Source organism: Artibeus jamaicensis, unplaced genomic scaffold, assembly GCF_021234435.1.
Source record: "Artibeus jamaicensis isolate MK-2021 breed Jamaican fruit bat unplaced genomic scaffold, CSHL_Jam_final scaffold_369, whole genome shotgun sequence".
Classification (NCBI taxonomy): domain Eukaryota; kingdom Metazoa; phylum Chordata; class Mammalia; order Chiroptera; family Phyllostomidae; genus Artibeus; species Artibeus jamaicensis.
In genome coordinates, this window is record NW_026522042.1 from 4,956,902 (window position 1) to 4,978,459 (window position 21,558).

The following is a 21,558-nucleotide window of genomic DNA, read 5'->3' on the forward strand; positions in this document are numbered from 1 at the left end:
AGTGGAAAAGCATGGTTACCAAGGAGGGGGCTTGGTGCAGATCCTGATACCCCCTGTGGGTGACCTTCCTGTCCCACTGGCTCCCTTTAGAAACAAGATTAGTTCTAACATAACGTACCTGTCACCCATCTCATGTTCTCATTCGGCGCATTGTTATATTTACTGAAAGTCATCTAACTATCTCCAATTATGACTTAACTTTGTTTTATCCATAAGTTAGACTAAACATTCCTACTGTGGGAATGTTAGTGAGGCTTCACCCTATCATGAAAGCTAGTATATTTTCACTTCCAGTTGCCTATGTTTGAGTTGTCTGTTTTCTGATATCATCACTTCCCAACTGTCCTTGACAATGAATTTATCCTTGAGAGAGACATTAAGCTTTAGACCAAATAACAGACCTAACAAAACTGCTCTGCACAGCCTAGGAAAGTCACATGAACTGCGGTGTAAGGATTGTGTGTGGAAGTAGTGAGGTGTATAAGGGGAGGAAGGATGTCTGAGAACTGGTCGGACCCAAGTTCAGGCACTGGCTGCTGGGCCTTGGCAGGGTGAATTGTTGATGATTGTACTAGTAAGAGAACATAGCCTTTAAAAGAGCATACTTATGTTATTTCTCAAGAGATATGTGCTTCATAACTGGGTTATTAATCGGACTTCTGGAAATTGAATTGGTTTTAAGTAAAACTTGAAACTTAGTTGTAAGGGCTATGTGTTTTATAAAAAGTAAATGCAGATAGATATTTGTTTATTTATATGGATAAATAAATTAGTTTACCAACATATGCCCAATTTATGGTTGATATTAAACATTTAGTTTTTTGGAGTGAGTCTTAGGGTTAGCAATGGGTCAGGTTTGTCTCATCATTTGACTTCAATCATGGGTAGAAGAATAGCCACATATAAACCCTGTACATTTCGGGAGTTTGACCAGAAGTCCTTTTCTCCAATCTACTTAATGAGCAATTCACCATAGAGAGAGAGGGGAGAATGGAACCTTTCATTCAATATTTAGAGAGAAAAATTTAAAGACAAGCACCTCCAGTAGCGAACCATAGCAACTGTTTAAATCTCTTTAAGGTTTTGGGTTAGAAATGTCCAACACCAGGTTATTTCACCTGGAGCAGGAATTGCAGGTGGAAAGGGAACCGGAAGGACAGGGGAATCCGTGTTGGAGAACGGGGTTTGTCTCCATTTACTGGAAGCCTTAGAAAGATGCAAGTGTCTACAAAGAATTTTGAATTCTGCACAGTGTAATATGGACCAATCTTCAAATGCCACTTTGTCCCTCCTAAAAACTGAGGGGGAAAATGGATGCTTAACAAAAATAACTGGTCTATGAAAATTATTTGGTTAGTAATTAAAGTCATGGTTATCAATGGTATATTAGCTGTAATGGGACTATTATTTTGTCTATTTATCCACCATCATTAGCAAGTAAAAGTGTTTGTCTAGCTTATTGCAGTACCCTCATGGTTAGGACTCACCCCTCTTCTAGTCAGTGCCCTGCTGCATTGCTGGGTTTACAGAGAGAGAGAGACTTTCTAACAGGTTCTATGTGCTGCACTTTGCACGCATCATAGACTGCAGTCTTCCTGCAGAGAAAGTAGTAAAGGATGATTGACATTCACGACGGTTAAATATCTTGACCAAAACCACACAGCTAGGAGAATTAGAACTTGAAACCAAGTCTGCCTTCAGAATCTAATCAAGATCTTTTACAAGTAAACACGGTCTCTTCAGAGCAGGATGAAGAGAAGGAGAGGGATTTTGTGACGTGCCAAACCAAGGGTCAAATCCCAAACGGTGTTGTTTTCAGGCTGTCTGACCAAAGAATGTATTCCCAATCTGGGTTCTTATTTGGTTTATTTTAAAGTATTCCATGTCATAAAAACCCTCAATGAGTAAAAGTTCAGCATTATGTAAAAGATAAATTAGGACATTATTTACTGCATTCATGGTTCTTTGTCTTATTAAAACGGATTTCTTTAACTATCCCCACTGAAGGGTGTCTTTCCATTAAAAATTCAATTAATTTATCTTCTTAGCATTGACTGCTATAGATACTATCTACCATACACCATGGTAACCATGGTACATCATGGTTAAACAGAGGACAAGATCCAGTTTTGAACTTCAATGAACTTGAGTCCAGTGATGATGGAGGAAACTGAGACAAGTGATTAGTAACAAAAGAAAGAACAAAATAAGAAGCATACCAAAAAATCTATGTTGCTCTGGGATTGTAAACAAAACAAAACAAGAAACTCTTCAGCACAATACGACCTGAAGGAGGGTGATGCTAATGGGAGGAGGCACAGGGAGAAGGAGAAGGGAAGTACTGTCTCCCATACACAGACACGCTGTGCATGTCAGGGGCACTCTTGGTGCACATATGAGGTGCTTGCCGTGAAGGGTTAAAGCAGTGGCTGGGAAGGGAGTGGGAGGCTATGTTAAGGCGTTCTTTGACAACCAGGATAACTTGTTTTTATTAAATCGGGAGGGTCATGGACGTTTGTGGACCTGGTAAGTGCCGCGTAAGCTGGCTCTAGGACTGGGGAGCAGCGTTGATAAGATACCATAGACAGGTCTCCTGAAATATTCTCAGCAAGAGATCGATAGCTCTGCCCTGACTAGTGAGATAACAGTGGGAATGGGAAGAGGAAATAGATAGGAAAGACAGTGCTGTAATAAAATCTGTGAGATCGAAATTGGAAGATAAGGAAGAGGGAGAGTGTGAGGGACCAAAGGGACATTTTTGGAGCTACAAGTCAAGAAGAGAAATGAGTGGGTGTGCAGGTAGGCAAGAATCTCACGTGGCCAGTGCTCAGGGACATAGGCATTGTTTAAGAAACAGAAGTTACATCACGCTTCTAGAGTGGGTGATAACTGTATTTTTCTTTTTTCTTCTTCTTGTTCAGTTATAGTTGTCCCAGTTTTTCCCGTTGCTCTTGCCTGCCCCATCCACCCCTTAGTCAACCGCACTCCATGTCTGTGTCTGTGGATCATTCACGCATGTCCTTGACTAGACCCTTCCCCTTCTTTCTCTGTTACCCCTCTTCCCCCTCCCCTCTGGTCACTGTCAATTTGTTCCTTATTTCCATATCTCTGGTTCTATTTTCCTAGTTTGTTTGTTTTCTTCATTACATTCCACGTATAGGTGAGATCATGTAGTATCTTGATTAGCAGAGAATGAATCTGTGTTAACTAAAGTGTAGTGTTAAGCAAAGTTTATTACAAGACCTTTCTTTATGTCCATCAAATAGAGTCAATGACACTTCAAAGGAAGTGATGATAAGGATTAATGGAGCTTCATATTGATATCAATATACTAATGGCTTCAGATCGTATTAAATACCAGCGATAAAAAGCTGTGGTGTGGTAAAACTTATTGCAATACTAAAGATTGCACTTTATCCTTTTAACTTCTGTTGACTAAGATGTAGAGAATATGTTTTTTTCCTTAAAAATAGCTTTTATCTTAATGACAGAAATGCACAGGTATCTAAAATTGAGCAGTTTTCAATGGGCTCCTGGTTGCGTCCCATGAAAATGATTTTTTTTTTAGTAAGGAGAGGTAAAATACTAAATACTCCATCAATATGGTGTCCACAGTTCAGTATATGCTAGGATCTGTGATTTGTACCTATTATTTTATTTAATTTGTAAAACTTTGCACATTTGGTTTTGTGATGATCTTCATTTTACAGAATAGAAAAGTTAGTACTAGAGAAGTTAAGTAACTCGTCTCCAGATCTTGGCTGAAGACAGCTGCCGTGGGAATCATAAGGGCAAACGGATGGGTATACCTCGTGTTTAGGTATGAGAATCCAACAGGCTTGGTGACTGATTGAGTGTGAGGCTGAGTAGATTTAGGGCCAGGAGTTATCGAGGATGGGTCATTTCTGGCTTGTACAGCAGGTACGGAGTTTCTCCTTCCCGTGACAGCGAGCACCTGACGGGCACCTGTGGGAGGCGAGGTGGTGGGTTGGAGGGGGCCATGCTGTTGAACAGGAGTGTGAGATGTGTGAGGGGCGCTTTAATGCACCGCTGGCTATAAGGATTAGGAGGCTTACAGGAGGGATGAACTAGAGGTAAGTCTTACAGAGTCGTCAGTCACAGGGTATTCCTGGAAGACATGGATGCGTGTGTGGTGTTTCCCAGAGAGTCTGTGTGGAGTGGAGAAGAAAGGGCCCTGCATGACACCCAGGGACCTGCTGGCTTCTGGGCGGGGCAGGGAGAGGAGGCCACAGAAAAGAGAGGTGAGGGTGTGTGCACAAGTGCAGATGTGCAGAGCACGCACAGTTTCACTTTGGGTTCAGTGACGTCACTTCTTTGTGAAGTAGCTGTTACTGTACTGTGTCTTGCCTATATCCGCCCTTTGTCATGTATTTAGTGGCACATTTTGCATATTTCCATTGAGAGAAGAAAAGGAAAAGTTTGCCTTGAGCTAGTGCATGGTTTATGATTGACATGGGTATATTTGTCCTTAAATGCATAGCTACGTGTTGACAGGAAGACTGGTGGAAACTTCAAAATGACAACATTTAACTTTTACAGTGTCTTGAGGAAGGGTGGAGACAGGGGAGAGAGTGCCTTTTATAGTTCTTTGTTGCACTTGTACTTTTATCCCAGGGGCCGTTCATAGTTAGGGATGCTGGTAAGTTTGATAGGGTTACACAAATGAAAGCCCTACCAAAATGTAGCCCATATAACCTAAGCGGGACATTTCATGTTACATAAAAATATTTTGGGTAACAGAAGTTTCTGTCATAAAGTGTATGTCATCTATGCAACAAAACTTCCAAAAGGGGACATGTGTGGCCAGGATAAAGTAAGTCATGTTTCCAGGCTTTTCACTGTTACGGAGTTGTATTAGCCAATTTGTTTCTCCCACGTTATAAGTAGATACTCTCACAAGTGTAAATAGTCTATGTATAGTGTCAATAGACTGTGAAAGAATCCAGATGAAAATAACATAATCATTTCCGGAGAGTTTGTTACAATATATTAACTTGGAATAACCTGAAAGTTCCTGGTTTTCTCCCAGGAGAAATATGAGGTAAAATAATATAAGATGGGATATAAGGTGAGTTAAGAATGTTCCAAAAGGTAGTTAGCAATCAGAAATCGTAGTTTCAAATCTAGAGTAGAGTCTCTTAAGTTATTTTTAGATTCAGGAAAAAAATAGTTTTCCTATTTTAATCTAAAGAAGAGAAGACCACAAATCTTTGGAGTACCGTGCAGTGGTGGGCTGTTCTGGAGCCCGTGTTTGGCCCAATCTCCTAGACATACATGTACCTGTACTTTCATTGCACCCTATTTATTACTGTTTATTCTAATCTGTGATTGGTAATTTGATATAAAGTACTTCAAAGCACTTCTAAATAATCTTTCCAAAAGCAGTTCTTTTATATCTCTCCCAAATTTCTATGCAAGCTATAGGGGAAGGTATTTTTACTTTTTCAGCAAATAAAAGAAGTTATCGGTATTTTGAATTTATTTCTATAACACGATATCAAAAAAATTTTAGAATTCTATAATTACAGTAGCTTGCTTTAAGAGAATGTTAACTTTACTTAGATTTAAATTTGTCTCCACTGACAGAATTAGTTACCTTATTTATAAAACCAACATTTGTTTTTTTTACTCATTCGTTTAACCGTAAACCAGTCATAAGCATTTTTATGGTGGGGGGGAGAATGGTCTGGTCATCGTCTGCATCTTAAAATCTGATTTTTAAAATGCATTTCTTGTAGGTTTTATTGGGATCTAATTATGCTTATAATGATGGTTGGAAATCTGGTCATCATACCCGTGGGCATCACCTTCTTCACAGAACAAACGACCACGCCCTGGATTATCTTCAACGTGGCGTCAGACACCGTGTTCCTCTTGGACCTGATCATGAACTTTAGGACGGGGACTGTCAATGAGGACAGCTCTGAAATCATCCTGGACCCTAAAGTGATCAAGATGAATTATTTGAAAAGCTGGTTTGTGGTCGACTTCATCTCATCCATCCCAGTGGATTATATCTTTCTCATCGTAGAAAAAGGGATGGATTCCGAAGTTTACAAGACGGCCAGGGCACTTCGCATTGTGAGGTTTACAAAAATTCTCAGTCTCTTGCGTTTATTACGACTTTCAAGACTGATAAGATACATACATCAGTGGGAAGAGGTAAGACATGGTTTACTTTTTTAATGCCACTCTATCATGATTTTTTAAAGCTATAAATTTAATAATGAACAACTGTGGTATGCATGAGTTCTATGAAATTCAGGGAGAAAATTTTAATTTATTTTTTTGGTGCACAAGTGATATACGCGTATCTTCAAAAAAAAGTACGGTCAAATACTAGATTTGAATTGACTGAAAATTTTAAAAATAGTGATTTTAAAATTGTTGTTTTGCGTCAGTTTAGTGTTTTCTTAACAATCATGGATGATTGCTTTTTATCTGACATGAATACATCAGGTACCGTCTTTCAGAAATCCGTGGAGGGTCGCTAATCTAGTTTGTCTCATTAACTCTATGAGATAGTCTAGCATATGGATACTCTCCTAGTGAATTTTCAGAGAATTTGTGCTTAAAAAACACTTTATGAGTGTTCCCAAGTTGTATATGTAAAGACTGATTTTAGTGTAATAATCCTGCTCTTTGTTATGCTTTTCATATAATTATTTATGGTTGTTTCTCCCTATTAACTCATTTCATAATACTGAAAAACAGCATCCCCGGGAGGCAAATCATTGCACAAAAATCACAGACGCTGTGGTGGGTAAGTGTAGAGAACGTGGCCAATACTTCACTGAGTGAGCGACGGTTGTTTGTAGACAGTCGGTGGGAACGGAAGGGGCTCCCTCAGCCAGCGGGAGTTTCCAAAGTCACCCAGCGGAGGAGTTTACGGTCCTACCTCCAGTCCGCATGCTAACCTTTTCAACCCTCTTTTCCTTCTATGTCCACCTTGCCTTTTTACATGAGCCGTAGCCTGCATTTCACTGTCTCATGCAACGCAGGCTGGAAGGCTTTGCCAGAGCTAAACCTGCAGTGCTGAAAACAGTAGACCTGCCAGGGATTCATTGTCCCCGTACTCATTCCACAAAACTGTTTTTAGGATTTTGAGGATGAGTTATGGTCCGGAATTCAGGTTGAAACGAGTCATAGGATGGAACTTCTGTGAGCATCAGCCTGCTTTCCGCGAGGCTGTGGCACGGTTCTGTGGGCTTGGCGGTGGCGTTTTGGTTCCTGGCGTTTCAGGAAATGACATACAGTCATAAACACTGCGTGAGACGTCGCTGGGAAGGCTTAAAAATGGATCGCTGTTAAAATATGGATGTGGGTGATATTTAAAATCAAATGAAGCACACTTGAGAGGTTGGACTCATCTGGTAATGTGTCTGGATAGCACATGCCACCCAAAGGGTAATAAATGTTGGTTCTCAAACTTTATTGTGCCAATTTGAGATTAATATCAAACTGAGGCTATTATTGATAATAATAACTAATGTATATTGAGGTATTAGTATATGTCAAGTACTATGTTTCATTCCCTTCTTGGATTAGTTCATTAAATCAATCTTCCCAATACCTCTGGTAACTTGCTCAGATTCACCGAGGTATAGGATAGGTGGGGCTGGGATTTGACCCTTGGCAATTAAACTCCGTGGCAACGCTCTTAACCACAGAACCATGACGTGTACTCTTTTCATGAGAAATACCATAATATTCAGTTATTGTATATATTGAATAATAACCGTAGAGAAGTATTTACCACTTAAAACATGGCCGCACAAAAATCTTAACGACTAGCCTGTGAAATGAAAAGTCCCTGATAGAAATAGCCAGTCAACTAAACATGCAGCGGGCAGTGTGACTGTTTTTCAGTGTCTTGTGGCTTTAACCCAATTACACTTGAGGACGGCATCAGGATGAACAGATGGCATCCTATCAGATACAGTGGCAGGCCATGTGCCTGAACAGGAGGACACTCTTTAAAGCTGATGTCCTCTGGTCCTGGCAGCGGTCACGGGCACCCAGATCCGTGTACCACAATGGTGTTTTAAAGATGCTGCGCTATAATTCAGCAGAATCAGCTCACTGCCACCATTACTGCAAAATGCAATTTAATATGCACTTACAGGCATTTGGTAACCAATCCCACTCCGGCCAGAGTTGTGAGTTGGCAAGATCTTTCTTATAAATAAATGACCTTGATAATAAATGAACCATAAGCTCATTTAAGTGAAGAACGTTTTCCTGGTTATATGATACCCTCATATAATATTACATATATCATGGATATTTTATGTCACGGATATTTAGTAACACTGTAAAACAGGGAAGAAACAGTAATAATTAATCCAGAATTTAATAGGAATTCATTATTTCATCACCTACTTGATTCAAACCAAAATCACAAAGGAACTTGAATGGTTGCAAACTGGCAAACCTCTACTCGATTTTTATAAATGCCGCAAGGATGTGTTTACAAGTCAGATACACCAAATAGGCCGGCCGCGGTTGCTCTGCGCACACTCAGATGAAGACTACCCGGGAGGATGTGCGCTAATGTGCCTGCAAGTTCCGAGTGTCTTTGTACCAAGCCAGCTAGTGCTAAATTCAGCCAATTTGGGGAAGTGAGATGTGAAGCCCGGGGGCTGCCACTGTTCCGAGTGAGCCGTTTCCCAGGAAAGCAGCTGCCTGCTATAGGGAACTGCTTTCATCACCAACTGTACATTTTTTTTTTCCTGGTCTGAATTAGTTCAACTGAAAACCAACAAGAAGCACCAAAGCCAGATAAATGGGAGAAATATTGTGAATGAAAGAGAGAAATTTTAAGGCCGAGCCCTTCTGTTACTGTCATTCCTGAAGTCAAATGTTGTGGCTAATACACGAGGGAAGAGTTGGTGTGGCCGACGCATTTATGAAACACATGGTGTTAGGAGTCAGGAGAGACGTTCTTACGGGAGGCAGTTCTGAGATCAATGGCTGTAAGATGCAACAATCCAGCTCACAGTGCTGTGTCCCCAGTGTCAAGTTTCGTAGGCAAACGTGGCACTTGGTGCCCGGGGAGGTGAACCCTGGAGCCGTCCTTCAGACTCGGCAAATGCCTTTTCCCTCATTTCCAGGAAACAGACTGGATCTTCCCCACTGTTGTGGTTTGGTGTTTAACAAGTCCTGTCTTTCGTTCAGCAGTGTATTTATTGTTATGTTTCAAGTCAAATCAGGGACCGCAGCTGGGATGCTATTTCGTAACCTGTTACAATTAGGGGGAACTCATTGCCTGTGATCCTCCAAAAAGAGACATACGGTGAGGAAATCCTCAGAAATTAAGTGGAATATTACTGATAGTCTTTGACCATCACAAGCCACTGAAGAGATAAAGGGAGATTAAGAGCTTAGTAAAAGGGAGATTATTCAGTTAGTAAAGGTGGAGGGTCGGACAAACCTTGAATGCTGCTGATCCTAGTTTTGTTTTTTTTCTTTTAAAGGAAGGGGGCTGATCTTTGAAATTACCACATTTTCCCCTGTATAATGTGCACTTTTTTGGTCCAGATTTTCAAGGGGAAAAATAAGGATGTGCATTGTGCATGGGTAGTGCCCGAAATACTTTGTGTCTGTTCTTGTGGTTTGTAATTATGTATTACATAAAATTTCCTATGCCATAATGTATTCAAAAATTAATGCTGAAATCCCTTTATACAAAAAACAAATATCTAAACATACATACATACATACATACATACATACATAATTGAATTAAAACTTAAAAGGAAAGTATTTTTTTTTTCCTGAAAGTTTAGGCCAAAAATATGGGTGTGCATTATACAATGCAGAATACAGTATTAGATATTTAGGACATAGTCATTGAGAAGAGAACTACTACTCTGTATCAGTCATCTGTTTGTAGGATTCAGTGCCAGCGGCAATGTAAAAAAAAGTGGGAAGTGCATGATGCTGGTCTAGTAAGTATGGCTTTAGAACACGTACCTGGAATATATATTTTTTATCCCCTCAACCTTCCTTATGTGGGTTTTATTTTAGACCTATCTCAATGACCTAAATCCATTTTGTGGCAAGAAAGAGGGATGTGGCTCTGAGATTCGTATGTGTCCATAGCAATTTCAGGTGAATAATGCATTGGGGACGTGGCCATGCTTTTCTGGCAATCAATACTAGATTTTTGTGTCGGCTTAGAGACAGATTTACCAACACATTGTGCTTAACAACGGAGCATTAAGAAGGAAATTTGTTCCACAGGGAGCTAATTCGGATCGCAGTTTCTGTCTTTGGTGGATTTCAACATTCTATTTGGTTTAGATTAGAAACAAAGTCTTGCTATAAATTGCTTATCTCTCATTGTGCAGTGCATACCGTAAGTACTTCTGCTGTTTGGAGCGGGAGGCTCACCCCCCATCGGCAAGCAGAGAGCCTCCCATCCCCTCTCACCCCCAGTCTGCATTCACTTGCTTGCTGTCCCTCCAAGGCTCGCCAGCAAACCATCCCCCTTCTCACCAAGGTCACTTCCTGTTTGCACCCAGCACTTCTTTTCTGTTGGTTTTCTTAGTTACGTGGGGCTCCTTGCAGAAAATGCTTCATTATGCTTCTGTAATTTGGCATGTGCCACACCTCAGATGTGGAAAGCCTTTCTCTTTCTGATCCTCCTTTAAAGATTAGGCTTAAATGGGTTTCCAGAAAACATCCTACTTCCTCAGTACCTTTACTTAGAACAATTCTGCGGGCTCTGCTTATACTCGTTCTTGCTGATAGCTAGGTTGATGATGCTTGCTTATGTGCATTTTTTTTCTGTTGATGGACATAGATGTCTACGTGGAAGACTCAGTGTCAACTTTGGCCTTTGCATCTCCTTGTGCCCTAACTAGTATGGATTTCTGATCACAATGAGCCATCAGAGCCTGCCTGTCCACTAACTAGTACAGAGTTCTGAACACAATGGGTTACCAGGGCCTGCCTGTCCACTAACTAGTACAGAGTTCTGAACACAATGGGTTACCAGGGCCTGCCTGTCCACTAACTAGTACAGAGTTCTGAACACAGTGGGTTACCAGGGCCTGCCTGTCCACTAACTAGTACAGAGTTCTGAACACAATGGGTTACCAGGGCCTGCCTATCCATTAACTAGTACAGAGTTCTGAACACAATGGGTTACCAGGGCCTGCCTGTCCACTAACTAGTACAGAGTTCTGAACACAATGGGTTACCAGGGCCTGCCTGTCCACTAACTAGTACAGAGTTCTGAACACAATGGGTTACCAGGGCCTGCCTGTCCACTAACTAGTACAGAGTTCTGAACACAATGGGTTACCAGGGCCTGCCTGTCCACTAACTAGTACAGAGTTCTGATCACAATGGGCCGTCAGAGCCTGCTTGTCCTCTGACTGCGTGGCATCCTCTGTGCTCTAAACCCATTAAGTGACTGCAAGGGAAGATGTGCTCTTCACTCCTAAGCATTCACTAAGCAGCTTCTATTTGCAGATACCACACATGAGAATACAGAGCAGACCGCAGCTTTGTAGAAACTACAGACCTACAGAAACTACAAGCAGTCACAGATGGTGTGGGCAGTGGTGATACGGAGAAGGGAGTACACCACAGAACCGTGCCATGTATGTGCGGTTTTGTTTGTGTGTGTGTGTGTATGCATGTATGTATTTTTGTGTGAGGAGAGAGCTTCAGGGCTCCCTGAGTGGTCTGAAGCCTGCATCTGCACTGCTGGACGAAATGGGAGTGGACAGGTGCGTTCCAGTAAGATGGGAAGGACAAGCCGCCCAGCACAGCAGGTCTGACCTCCAGAACCTGGGATAAGGGAGGGCGTTGGGGGTGTAGACAGGAATCTGTGCTTGTGGCCGGGGGACTGACTTACTCCAGAAGGTGTCATTGTAGGCAGGGGCTTTACGTTTTTGGATGCTGCAGAGTGAAGGGGACTGGAGACCACTGAGGATGGAGCCACTGGTACCAGTCAGGAGAGAGCGACCACTCCTTTGTGCTTTTCATGGAAAGCCCGCGTCAGGCAAGGAGGGTACTTTCTGAGACATCTCAAGGGACGTTTATCTTTGCCAAGTGTTCTAGGCCTTGAAATGTCTGTATCAAATAATAAAATGTGAACAGGCCACATGCAACGTCTGTTTTATAATACTTTATAATTTAAATGTCAATTGTAGTTGGTATAATTCATACTATATTAATTTAATATTAATGTAATTATATTACCATGGATACCATTATATTTGAGATTTGTATTTCTCTCCACCAAAAACATGGTGGTGTGAATTGGATCTTATACTAGAAGTTAGTATTTATGTGTGTTTATTAAAATTGTGCCTTGTATTTTCTATTTAGTCTAGAGAGAAACACTTAAGCTGAGTTATTTATGACTAGAACTTGGTGGAACAGTTGTGAAGTTTAAATGAAATGAGACGCAAGGGAATTACTTGAAATACTTAAACCGATGTGCACCTCCTGTGATGTGTGTGTGTGTGTTAATATTTCTGGGCAGGTAGCATTGGTTCTGCTGAAGACCACTAGGTGTCCTCTGCTGGTTACGCTACTTTAGGGCTTCCAAGCGCTGGAACTGTCTTCTTGGAAGTCATTCATTTATACTCTATCATAATCGCCTAATTGCTTGGCTATTGGTGTCTGGATAAGATAGATGACAATGGATATTCATATCTTTTAAATCATGTCTCTTTACCTATACTTTCTCCTCAGGTTAAACAAAGAGTTTAAGATCCTTCTCCAAATAATCATTTTTATTCTGAGATCATTGTTGTTGGTATTATACTGTGTGCTTTTTAACCCTGAATTTCTAAGGTACAATGTGTTGAGTGCTGTTTAGATGTGAAATGTTCAGTCAAGACAATTAAGACGAGACTTAATTGAAGAAGATACCTGATTTTATTAATGTTCCTTGGTCAGTGCTCTGAAGCAGATCTGTGTAACCCTCATGCTTTTCAGATGGAAATCTCACTTTAATGCCAAAACAATAAGACCAAATTTGGAATGCTCAGGCCACTATTTTTACATTAAAATATTAGGATTTCTTGATGCCTTGTCATAGGTCCAGTGTGTAATCCTGTTTTGCATATTTTTATGTACTTTGTGGCTATATGTTGAAAACACCCCGACTTGTATTCCAAGTTTCGAAATTATGTAACCTCATGCCTCAGAATATTCACGGTGTTGTGCTATTCCTAAAAAGTTATTCTTGGGCTCCTCAAGTTCATTATGTCCACTTCCTGCTTAGATCTCCTTCTCTCTCATATCCTATTGCTCAAGTCAGAAATTGAAGAGGTAGCTTTGACTTCTTTTTTTTTGTTTATTCAAATTAAATTTACTGGGGAGCTTGGTTAGTAAGATCATGTAGATTTCAAGTATGCAGTTCTTGGACTCATCGTCTGCCTGTCCCATTGTGTGCCCACCACCCAAAGTCAAATCTCCATACAGTTGACCTGCTCTACGCTTCACTACACACGCCCCGCCCCCAGTCTTACTGGTCTCACTTCTTGGATATGACACCAATTCTAGTCGATTTCAGTTCCTTGTCATCATCCGAGTCCAAGGCAACTCGTGTCATTTCTCATTGACATTATTATAATGGATTCATTACTAGATTTTAAAACTGACCCTTGCTTGTCTTCTGAGGGCCTCAGAAGTCATGTTTTTGAAGAGTAAGTATTGTATTATTACCATGTCATGCACCTTCTGCCAATATTTCTGTGTCTTTTCATTACCATTAGGATGAATTTCAAAGTTCAAGGCCCTTGGAAAGGTGTTTTTTACCTTTACCTGGGAAACTACTTGCTGGTTATTTTCTTTAACTATGCTAAGCCTCTTTAGGTTTATCATAAATGCTGTTTTAAGGCCTTTACCTGGGTTGCCCACTTTTTTCTAGAGTGTTGTTCCTTTGGCCCACTTCAGTTTACCGATCACATTTTGTTTCTTTGACTCTGACTTTGACTTAAGCATCTCCCCGGTCATGTTCGTTCCATCCGCAATGCTGGCAGGGCTCTGCATTCTGTTCCCTTGTAACATTCATCACTTTTGTAATATCCCTCGCACAGGCCTTTCCTAGTCTGTATTAACGCCAGGAGGGCAGAGGTCACATCTGTTCCTCGCATCTTCAGCTCCTACCTAGCGTAGCATATCTAGGAAATAATGGGGCACAAGAATACTTGCTCAATGAGTTAAATGATGCCGTTCAGGGAATTTCAATTCAGAAGGAAAAACAAACATGTGAAAGTGCAAACAGGTAAGCAAAACGTCAGAGTGTTGTGAACTCAGTGGTAGAACTACTTATGGGCTAGAGAATGAAGTGGAAGAGAGAAGATGTGTTTCGAGAGTGTGGTCGTGGGTAGGAGAGAGGCTCCGGGGAAGGCCCAGGGAAGGTGGCCGTTCAGGAAACTCAGTTTGAAGGAATGTATGTCCTTGCATGTGGATTGGCCTGGGAAATAGTCCAAGGGGCTTTAGAAATCATGGGCAAAATCAATCAAGGTCCTCATTCACAGATGAGAATGATAATCATGTGTTTGCCCTCTCTCATAGAATTCTTTTGAGGCTTACTAAGATGTTATTGTTATATATACATGGAAACTATAACTTTATAAAAATGCAAATTGTTATCATAAAAGTTTCTACTGTTTTATTTATTTTAGTTAAAAAATTTTTATTGTTGACACTATTACCGATGTCCCCCACACCCCCCTTTGGTTCCCCCTCCTCCCAACCCCTGCTCCCCCGTCCCCTTCACCACACTGTTGTCTGTGTCCGTGGGCTATGGATACATGCATATGTGTCCTTTGGCTGATCTCTTTCAGTGCCCAGCACCCCCTCCCCCCCCCCCTTTAGACATCTGTCAGTAAGTTCTGTGTATCCATGCCTCTGGTATTATTTTGTCAGTTTATTTTGTTTACTAGATTCCACATATGAGTGAGATCATATGGTATTTTCTTTCTCTGACTGGTGTACTTCACTTTGCATAATAATCTCTAGGTCCATCCATACTGTCACAAAGGGTAGGAGTCCTTTCTCTTTTTTTGCCTGTGTGTTGCACTCCACTCTGCAAGTGGACCATAGCTTTTTAATCCACTCATCTCCTGATGGGCTCTTGGACTGTGCCCATGTGCCCATCAGTAGATGAGTTTCCACTATTTTAAAATACGAAAAATATCAACAGAGTTCACCCCTTGGCACTTGAGAGTGCTTACTGCCTTTCCAAATATTGGAAGTATTACAAATGTTATTATGTATTATTTCTGCCCAAAATATACCAAGTGAGGAATTGAAGCAAAATTCAGGACAAAATACGTTCAGCCTTACATTTGTCTGAAGCTTCAGGATACATGTCTCAGACTTTCCCTTTGTGATGCAGGCAGACACAACATCTATCATGACCACTGCCATGGCGCACTCCTCCTGTGCTGCTAGTATGAAAACTGAGAATACCATTGGTTCCTCAATGGAACCAATGATGGGATTCTCGTTTCAACTCTAATTGTAGCTCAGTGGCCATAGTGTTGCATAATAAGCTACTCTAAATATCTGGGGGATGATCTCAGTTGAACCGGTCACTTGGTTGGTCTTGCATTCCATGTGCACCTGTGTAAAACAAGACAGGTGTGATGAGACGTGGCATAGCCGGCAAATGGCACCATGGCCCCCAAGACTATTTTGTTGTTATAAACAATAAGGTGAAGTTGACCTCATCTCTGCAGGAAGTGTTGGTTGTACTAACTAATCTTTGGGGGAAAATGTGCTTTTTTGGTGTCAGCTTCTAGCAAATCACTCTTTCACTTTAGATGCAATGTCAGAAGTGTTTTTCATTAATTTGAAATATTTTGGGAAACAAAAGTGTGTTTGCATATGTCAAAGGTGGCAGTTGATTCATATTTCTTTGGGCAAAACAGAGTCTTTGAAGTATATCAGAAGATGTCAGAGAGAGTGAGTTTTAAAAGACAGTATAACTTATGAAAGCTCAAGGATCAATAAAATGAGAACCCTTCAACTGCACTGGGTACTGACTGAGGAAGACCTACTTTGACTCCTCTTTCTGTCTTGCTGATACATGCACTTTAGATTTTGTGCAAGGATTCCTGTCTTCGTGTGAAAAGGAAATACATTTGGTTGGTTATATAATTCTGGTGGCTATTTTGAGTTAAGTCTGCCATTTAGGCCATTTTTTTTGTGAGTCAAAATTCTTTTCTGATTATATCTTAAAGTGAAAGTAGACTTGGAGGAGGGGCTCTGGAAACTAGTCCCGGGGTTTCATATAATTCAAGCAGATGGGAAGCAAGTGAATAGAAGCTATTTTGAGATAACCTTATTTGTCAGGAGTGGTTTCCCATTAAAACTGGCCATCAGTGGGAATGTTTGCAGCCATGCTAATTAGCTCAACGTGTGGCTTGTTATTGTCATTGTTGCTTACTGTGATGGAGATGAATTGGGTGAACAAAGAAAGTGAAGGAAATCCAGCAAAGTTGGAGTAGAAGTCGGAAGTACTTCTGCAAGTTATTTCCAGACACTTTGCTCTTATTTAAAAAATGTGGATGATGGCTTTTACTTGAATTATGGCCATGTTAATGATCAAGGACAACTTTCACTTATAGTGCTTTGTAAATTCTAAAATTGAAAGTCTAGACAGCATGTTAATGGAAGATGTAATTAGCTAGTCAAATTATTTCACTGCTTTTTTTTTTCCGAGAATTTCTGAAAGAATGAAATCCCCATTTTCCTCAATATTCTAGATCATGCCAGGGAGTAAAAGGCAGAATTTGGACGGTGGTAATGAGTGCTCTGAAATTTAGAATCCAAGAGCTGTAACTGCCCAGTAGTTTTCGAGAATCAGGTTCTGGTGATGGACTGGCTTTGTGGAGTTGCCATGTGTGAGAGTCGGAGCTGTGGGCACCTCTCATCTCCACGGCACCGGGTGGGAATGGGCGTGTCCAGAACTCCTCTTTCCAGTGACTGATTAGCAATCACAAGTGTCGACATTTACAGATTTTCATAACATTATCAATTAAAAGTGCTTCCCCATTTTATGTAATTTGAAATTTATAAAAATGCAGCCTTAGTTCATCCTAACTTGGTAGTAGGTTTCCTCCCCTTTTCCTCACAGCATATATTTAATATAAATGCCAAATAAGCTTATAATGACAATAATTAGCAGAAATTACTAATACTTTTTTTGTTAGGAAAGTATTATTGAAGACCTAGGTTTATGATACCTAAGGCTCACATAAATTATTGACTTTAGAATATTAGAACATGTATGGATTCTAAAAGTAGTATGTGTGTTCACTTTCTGGACTGCAGGGCCAGATGATGAGTGGTGGACTCTCAAGTTCAAGGTGACTGTTTTTTTGCTCTCAGATATATCTTGTGAATTGTGACATTAATGACTAAAATTTCACCATTGGGGAATCGCTGATGGGTGTTTTATGGCTTTCTCAAAAGTGTCTTTCAGAGCTTCAAATATAGTTGAAGCCATTACTGAGATAACAGTGTAATAGGCTATTGGTTGACAGGTAGTGAGTGTAATTCTCAAATAGTTGAGAGCAAGTCTCTATGCAAACAAGAACATGGATGTCCCAACTTTAGTGAGAGGTGCAGTCAGGTCAGTGAGGGTTCCCACCAGGATATGAAAAGTTTATTGGAGCTGCAGAGGGGACAGCAGGCCCCAGCAAGTGATAAAAACATATGTCACAGTTTTTCCGGAGTCTCCCTCCCCTGTTGCCAAGTGACCAGTGTTTGCCTAATGTCGAAGGTGGATGTTACAGTGCTTCTAAGTGCTGTTGCTTGGAACTCTACCAACTAAATTATCCTCCCCCCTTTCCATTTAGTTCAATTGTTATTTCAGATGTCCCCCAAATCCCCAGTGTCTTCAAATTAGATCACTCTATGGCTCCAGTTGGAAGAAGAATGTCATTTAGTGCATTTTTAGCAAAACTCTACTGTGTTTGAAATAATTCTGTTTAGTAGCACATTTCTCAAAAATGTAATTCTATATTTCCAGTAAAATATTATATATGTAATTATAGACTAACTATTCTAAATAGAACAGGTAGTTAACTATTTTCCTGATACGTCATCTGAAAATGTCTTACATTTATATTGCTATCATCAAATATAGTATTTCATATGTATTAATTACCTGCCTACCAGATTCTGAGCTCTGTGTTCCATATAGAAATACAAAGAAGAATAATCAGTAACCATGCATAAGAGATTTTGTGATCGAGTGGAGGAGCTAGAAAAGAAGTTAACAACTGTGTAAGTCCCCATATTTTGGGAATCCTTGAGTGGAAGATGTCGGGAATGATTCTAACCCCACATCTCAGATCGTGGGGTTAGAGCTCCCATAGGCAATTTGCAAAGACTGCTACCAAGCAGGAGAGGGGTGCAGTCTGGGCCACCCTGCGATTAGTCGGTTGAAACAGAAAGGGCTGCTAAATCCCATGCTCTACTAACATGTAAAATTTGCTGAGCTTTGCAAACAGAACAATTAATTTCATTTAAAATAATATTAATACTTTTTCAAGACTGCAAAATGACTTCCTCAGGATGGAATAGGGAGCATTTTCCTTTTGTTCCAATCATCCTGATTAATGAACGATTCTCAAATGTTGAAAGTTTATTAGGAAGAGGAGCAAATATATTTAAGTTTTATAGACAGTGTTACACACTCTAACTAGTGAGAGAATTTAGCAAAAAGAAACCTAGTTTCTCTGTCACTTGCTCTCTCCCTCTATAGCGTGGATACTCTTGCCTGAGACCCTCCCCACCCCAAAAACGTCTCATTGCCATTACTGAATGGACAGTCCCTATCAGATATGAGGAGACTGAGCTGCTTTAAGGACACGAGTACCCAAGAGCAAATCAGTTATTCCGCAGTATTGAAAACACCACCCCCTTTCCAAATGCTTGAATTTTCTCCACATTCTGCACACGTTGCTGATTTTCCTTGTGCCTCCTGCGTTGAGGCTCTTCTCACACGGGTGGCTGTGGCCACATTGCTGCGGGTGTCCCTGAGGTTCGCATGTTGATCAGTCTCCTCGCAAAAGCTGTGCGCTGTCCAGCAGAGGCTGTCCTCAAATGTCCCTTCAGTCGGAGGACTTTTCATTCCTGTTGTCTTTATTGTTGTTGTACTTACTCTCGCTGTCCGGGGAAGCTGTGGGCAGAGACATTACCCAGATCTCAGCTGAGATGATGACCCCAGTCTTTCAGAGACTTGAGAGGCCAGGTTCCCCCAGTTCTGAGCAGGGTCCTCTGGAAGTCAGCACCTCCTGGCCTCTCTAAGAAAGCAGTGCCCCACCGGTACTCCAAGTCCCAAGTCCCCTTATCGTCTTTCCCTTTACAGAGCTGGACAGTTTTCCGTGTCCTCCTTTCCTGTCCAGTTTCTTATTTCTCAAAAATTTTCTAACAAGGAGTGTAACAAAATATCTGTTAGTCACTTTTGTGCAACTGTGAAAAACAAAATAGAACTCTCTTATCAGGAGACACACACACACACACACACACACACACACACACACACACACTGTGGGGTCTTCCCTCAGGACTCTGTGTCTGCACTGTCCTTTCTTACCCCTGCAGCTGGTGGAGAGGGTCTTGGGGGTGAATAGGCCAGTGTGATGTCTGGTTGGAGAACCATTGATCTTGTCTGATCGTTGATTGCTACATCATGCTATTTCTCCCTTCCCCAACAGAGGAGAAAATTTGTATCAAAGAGATGAAAGTGATTAAAGAGATGACTAATTCAAAATAGAATGTTTCTAAATCAGCAAAATAACTTCTTCAACTTGTAAGAGCAAATATATCATGTTAATTGTTTTATTTGTACCTCATATAAATCTCCAGATGGTAGTGTACATTATTTAATTATCTTACTTGACATGGGAAGTAAATGTATCAGGTTAAAAAATTCAATTTGAATGTGATAAAATTTATATAATTATTCTCTAAACATTTTCCAAATTGTGCTATTAAAATTTTCCCAAGAAAAAATGTAACTCAAACAAATTTTTTCCCCAAAGAAAACAATCAAAATAGCTTCCTCACAGCTCAGTCACAAACGCACGTAGATTACAAACTTAGGCTGCAAAACAAAATTAAGAAGACATTAAGTTTGTGAGAGGGTTTCCTTAGACTGTTTCCCTTCTGCTCTGTTTTTAGTCTCGTTCCCCATTCCCCAGTGTGTTGTCTGTGAGTTGCTAATGGTCTTACGGAGACAAGACTTTGCTTTTGTTTTTCAGTATTGTAAGTGTTATTATTGGCCCAAGATACCTTGGCAGCCTCTCTCAGGACGATGTATATACATTTGCCTGTTACATTTCCGTCACAGGTGGGCTAGCGGTGGGCCCTGCTCCTTGCTCCCACCCCCCCGGTTGTGAGCTGATTAAGCAGCTTCCACCTTGACCTTCTCAGTCATCTTCACAAAGAATGGAAGGCTCCATAGGGTCTTGATGGGCAATTAAATGATGTGACCCAAAGTCATGTATGGTGCTTTGTCTTTGGCCCAAATTTGTCACATGACCTCACCCAGCCACAAGTAAGTCAAGAAGAACAATCCACTCATGCTCCTGGGAGGTAAAAAAAAACTGGAGCTATTTGCTGAATAGCTCTGCTTCAGGAGCTGGAATAGCTCAGCGATAGAGGCAGTGTATCTGCACCCAGTCACCAAGTTGGACAGAAGTAACTTGCATTATGCTTGGATCTACTCAGAATGAAATCATGGACCGGCTTGACATCTCATTGATTTTTTCTCATGGGTATTTTGGCCTTTGACCGCTACAGTAGCGGTGGCATCTGTCCTAGCACACAAGGTGCTTGGGGCGCTGACGGCCACCCCTCAGGGCCGAGAGAGCACTGGCAGCTGGGTGGCTGCCTCCGAGATGCTTCTGGGGTCTATCAGTTATAAGGCAATCTTTATTTTACTTTGTTTTTCTAAGTGAACTCATCCTTAATAGGAATTTTAATCATTCTATCAATGGAAGTACTAGTTTTCAAGCTCCAAAGCACCAGATTTAGGTGAGTTTAATAATTTATGAAATGCAGATGGGTATTTGCATAATTTAATTTCCTATCCTCCACACTAAAATGAATTACAGTGCTTAATTTGTAGACCTTTGCCCAATCAAATAGAGAACAATAAGTATTATGAATATATAGGGGTGGAAAAGTAAGTTTACAGTTGTTTGTATGGAAAATAATACAATAATTAATAAATGATAATACAGGAATAAACTGCATTTCACGTACTCACAACTATAAATCGACTTTTGCCCAACCCCTATATGACTTAACAGAGTGATTCTTTTATAAGGAGAATTAACTATGCTTGCAATCTTGAGAATATTTGAAATGCAAGCATTAAATAATCAGATCTTAACTGTGACTGATGTATTCTTCTTAGAATGCATTAGTTTCTTATTACTTTATTTTTCAAACAACTCAGACTTTGAAGTTACTTAAAATCAAATACAAACCTTAGACTGTTGGTGAATATTACTATTACTATTATAACTTTAATTATTTTTA

At 40.6% G+C, this 21,558-nt stretch overlaps 1 protein-coding gene across 1 annotated transcript in view; it reads left to right on the top strand.

Annotated features, from left to right (window-relative positions):
* HCN1 (hyperpolarization activated cyclic nucleotide gated potassium channel 1) overlaps positions 1-21,558 on the top strand; it is a 313,114-nt gene that overhangs the window by 32,574 nt on the left and 258,982 nt on the right. The window contains exon 2 of the mRNA XM_037145108.2: positions 5,760-6,183. Within this exon, the coding sequence (XP_037001003.2) occupies positions 5,760-6,183 (424 nt within the window). The remainder of the gene's footprint in view (positions 1-5,759; positions 6,184-21,558) is intronic.